Source organism: Lotus japonicus, chromosome 2 (genome assembly GCF_012489685.1).
Source record: "Lotus japonicus ecotype B-129 chromosome 2, LjGifu_v1.2".
NCBI lineage: Eukaryota > Viridiplantae > Streptophyta > Magnoliopsida > Fabales > Fabaceae > Lotus > Lotus japonicus.
Genome location: NC_080042.1, coordinates 75,570,377 through 75,575,151, shown reverse-complemented (window position 1 = coordinate 75,575,151; position 4,775 = coordinate 75,570,377). Strand labels below are relative to the sequence as shown.

The following is a 4,775-nucleotide window of genomic DNA, read 5'->3' as shown; positions in this document are numbered from 1 at the left end:
GTGATCCGTGAGATTGGTCGGTCATCACACAAAATAACAACATAATACCTAGTCCTATCCTATGTTTGATTGATGGACCCTGCATTCTGTTACCTTCAACACTCTCAACTGTGTTTTTGACTTTTTAGCCCACTTTGATCAAACGCATATCATTATCATGTGATGAACATTTTTTAGCAAAGAGGCACGAGATATTGCTACTAATTGACTTTTTGTTACAAACATTGAATTTTCCACATTAGTACCTTGGGATCCGATGACATCAAATAATTAACTCACACTTAACAAGATAATAATAACAAACAAAAGCCACCCTATTCACCTATCTTTCACATTTCTTTTGTAGGGTGTGGTTTATTGGCTCAATGCAAGCTTCTATCGATGATGCCATGATGGAGTAAACTTTTCTGACACTATTGCTCTTGGAATGAGCTGTTAACCACGGAAAAGGTTATTTACACACCTCTTATAGAGGTGGAAGGGGTGGAATGAGGAGAGAGATAAAAAGAAAAGAAAAAGTAAAAGAGAAAAAATATGAGATGTGATAGATGATAAGAGGAGAGAGATAGAAACAAAAATAGGTGAAAATAGAGTATTTAAAAAATGAGGTGTGTATATATCATTGTTGGTTAACCACCCACCAAAATGTCTATTACTTAAATTTGTAACTAAATATTTTTAAAAAGTTCATTTTTATTAAAATGTTGGATTATAATTTGTCATTGAGGATTATAAAATACCTTTCTAATTTGTTTCATTTTTACAACAAATGTAAAAAATCTAATAATATTTTTTTATAGTAAATTTGTAATCATGAAAATCATGTCTCAATTAAAACAAGACAAAAAAACTTCTCAATGCCCTGTATATAAGTTTAGTAGATGAAAGTTGGTTGACTATCCTCAAGGGATACCAACTTTTACATAACAGTCCATTAATTAAAGTAGGAGTAATTGTTTCAGATTCCACAATGATTATGTGAAAAAATCAAGAGCATAGTGCATATGATTTCTTAGAAAATGAGACTTTCGTGATTCATTTAATAGTAGTAAAATAAAATAAAAAGATGTGCATATTCCCAGAATATGAGTGGCTTTATGATATGTCATGTGAATAAATTCATGAACACAGGCTGTAACATTGGAGGCTAGCTGATCCTAATCTGTAGCCGGTTTTGTTTGTGAAAGGATAGATGCGCGGAACACAATGGTGGCTAAAGGCATCGGTGCAGGGTGGCTTGGTGGGAGGGAGGGAGCATGAACCTTGAAATGACTGCAGAAAGGTTGTGCTGTGTGTGTGGTGGTCCAGTGTTGGGTATGGTTGGTGTGTTCTCACCTGCCCTGAACTGTTTCCAATGTAAGTCACAGTAATCAGTCCTTCTTCCTGTGCCCCCACTTTTGACAATGAAATCACACCAAAAGCTTGTCTCTTTTTGTGCTACTTTCACTCTGCATACAAACACCAAACCCACGTCACATCTGCTTGATCACCTCTCTATTCCATGATCTCTCAAGTCTCAACGTATAGGTACACGGTGAAAACTTATGATAAAAGCAAAAGCACGGTATTCATGAGCAAAAATTCAGGAAAATCACTTCTATTCATCACAATTCTAGCTACTCATATTACGTTTGGTCTACAAAACTTATTGTATGTAATTCTAGCGAAATGGATGAGGGGAGCAAAATTTTATCACATCATGCAAAATGAATAATGCTAAGTATATAAGATTGTAAAAAATTTTAAGGGTTAGTATACTACTTTGTTGAGGAATTTTTTTCTTTTCAAGGCACTCTTGCAATTTTAGAGACACTTGGGGTTTGTCCCTGTTTGGATTGATGAGATGAAATGGTGTGAATATGTGATGAAATGGATGGTGCCCAACACTCAACTCATCCACCTAATGCTTTAGGATCACATTAATTGAATATGTATATCATAATAAATCATTCTCCACACACATCATCTATGAATCAAATTTTGAACTAAATATTTAAAACGTTCAACAATCTACCAACTATATTAGATTTTATTATTATCAATATAAAAAAATATACTATTGGTTATGCTGATGCAGCATTTCATTCCATTTTCTTTTATTATATTTCACTATATTAGCTAGTCTTGAGAGGTCCCAAATCCCAATAGTAATTTTGTTGTTTTTGTGACTCTGGCCCCCCAAAATCCCCATTTCCTTATTCCCAACAGGTAGGTGGGGCTGCTTACCTTCCTTCTGTCAGATCCTCTACTCTCTTGCCTGTCCTTCAGTATCACAACCCCTGACAAAAAGGTGTTAGAGGAGAAGAATAAATCACCCATTTAACACACCACCCATAATTCACTAAAACAAACCAATACTCCAAACAGAATCAAATGCCCGTCATTATTCTCATTCTCATTCTCCCTTTTTCTTCTACTTCACCCTCATACATATAACTCATAAAAATCCCACCTATTGAAAACTCCCTCTTTTGCCATCACAAATCATGAAGACCATAATGGCCGCTAAATCCCCTCATGACTCTTCACTCTCCTTCTCCAGAAGGTACTTCCATTGGAAGAAGAAGCCTTCAGATGAAGATGATGAGGAAGAAATCCTCAACAACCTCAGCTCATCCTCACATTACCCTGAAGATGATGATCACAAAGAAGAACATGATCCTCATCACAAACTCAGAATCCAAATGCAAGCTGAACTAGCTGCTGTTTTACCAGCAGAGGAGAAGAAGAAGAAGAATCACTCCAACTCCAAGTCCAGGTTCAAATCAGCTCTCACAGTCTTCACCAAGAGCCGCTCACTCCACAGCTCCGGCCACCTCGGCACGCGCGTGGTGGGCACGCTCTTCGGCTACCGTCGCGGCCATGTCCATTTCGCATTCCAGGAGGATCCAAAGCTCAGCCCTGCGTTCTTAATCGAGCTAGCAACACCCACAAGCGTTTTGGTGAGGGAAATGGCTTCTGGGCTGGTGAGAATCGCGTTGGAGTGTGAGAAGAAACCAGGGACAGGGACAGGGAGCAAAAAGGGTGTGAAGCTGTTGGAGGAACCGCTATGGAGGACGTACTGCAATGGAAGAAAATGTGGGTATGCGAACAGGCGTGAATGTGGGCCGGAGGAGTGGAAGATTTTGAAGGCGGTGGAGCCGATTTCAATGGGTGCCGGCGTGTTGCCGGTGCCGGAAAATGGGAATGGAGCTGGTGGGTCCGAGTCTGAAGGTGAGATCATGTATATGAGAGCTAGGTATGAGAGGGTTGTAGGGTCTAAGGACTCTGAAGCTTTCTACATGATGAACCCTGATGGGAGTGGGGGACCTGAGCTCAGCATTTACTTGCTTAGAGTTTAACCATAGTTTAATTTCATGGTGCTTCAATTTAATTATATGGTTTCTACATGATCATGTAATTTTGATGAATGTGTTTGGTAATGAGGTGTAAAGAAGGTGAGGGACTCTGCATAATTTCCCAGTTTTCTTTTACCTTTTGAAATTTGGTTGGTGGTGTTTTGGATTTGAAATTGGTGAGTCAAGTGTATTGAATTAATGGATTCCAAACTTGAGCTGGAAATTGTATGATTTCTTTCATTTTGGAATGCAGAAGGTAAATGAATATGCAGTGTAGAAAGAGGTTGTTTGCTATGTCTTTTTAATTTTTATTTAGTTGGAAATTGGAATAGAGCTTGGATTTCCTAGCAATGATATCAGTTGGTTTCTACTATAAGAAGGAAAAAGTTGTGTTTCTTCAAAATTTCAGCAATGGGATAAGGCTGCATTATATTAGCAACACTGTTCTTTTGAAAAAGTGAATTTACTTTATAGCCTGGGATGAGATAGAATTGATTGATGAACAAGAAAGAAACTCATATATCAATGTCTGGGTTGCTCACAACACAAGCTAATGCTATCTACTATCTAGTAATTATTTTTGCTTGGATTTTACATTTTAATTTTTGATGAACCACTAATTTGTAAAAGGATACAGGGAGCCTTAATTTAATCTTCCAATTTATTTCATTTCTTTGTGTGCTTGTCTCTGTCTTGGGAGTTGCTGGGTTGGTAGCTGTGGCTGAGAAGATTGCATTGTTGAACAAATCTAATCTCATATTCCCTACTCTTTTTGGGCAATAATTTAAAATGATACTCTTGCAGGAATAAGGCTTTAGCTGGTTTGGCCTAATTTCCCAAATCATGAGAAATGAGTGAGGAATATTTCTGCACATTTTTGTCATTTACACATTAAGCTAAAAAGTCTCATTATACTGGTTGCACACATGTCTTTGTTTTTCTTTTGTGAATTTATCAATACAGAACAAAAACAACTATACACCACATAGCTAATTGGCAAAGACTACTATGTCCAGCTAGCTAGTTCTAAACAAAACTAGAGCAATCTAAAAGTTTCTAATTGAAAATTTGTTCACAAAACAGATGCCAATTAAAATGTGTGGGGAATGTGTAAATCAAAAATTTCTAGGATTAAGAGCATAGCATATTTGATTTCTAATTCAAAAAAATTCCAAATCACATTGGACACCGTTCCTAGAGAGCCAAATTAGCCACAAGGGGCTCCAATGATAAGAATGGGTCTGACTGGATGCCTTTAACTTTGTAAAACTTTGGTTTTGTTCATTGCGTAACTCACAAGTGAAGTGGCTTTTGAAGTGCCAAATTGTTAATACTCTTGAATCAAAGATATGGCTAGTCATAGTGGGAGCCAATTGAAATGCTTGAGAGTGTCTGAGTGTGCCTATCCCTTTGCTCTCTAAATGGAGCACATATTAT

At 37.4% G+C, this 4,775-nt stretch overlaps 1 protein-coding gene across 1 annotated transcript; it reads left to right on the top strand.

Annotated features, from left to right (window-relative positions):
* Positions 1-2,148: 2,148 nt before the first annotated feature.
* Positions 2,149-3,777, top strand: LOC130739610 (protein MIZU-KUSSEI 1). The gene has a single exon (XM_057591957.1). It carries the CDS (start codon positions 2,487-2,489, stop codon positions 3,339-3,341), a length of 855 nt encoding a protein of 284 aa, XP_057447940.1. The 5' UTR covers positions 2,149-2,486; the 3' UTR covers positions 3,342-3,777.
* The last annotated feature ends 998 nt before the right edge of the window (positions 3,778-4,775 follow it).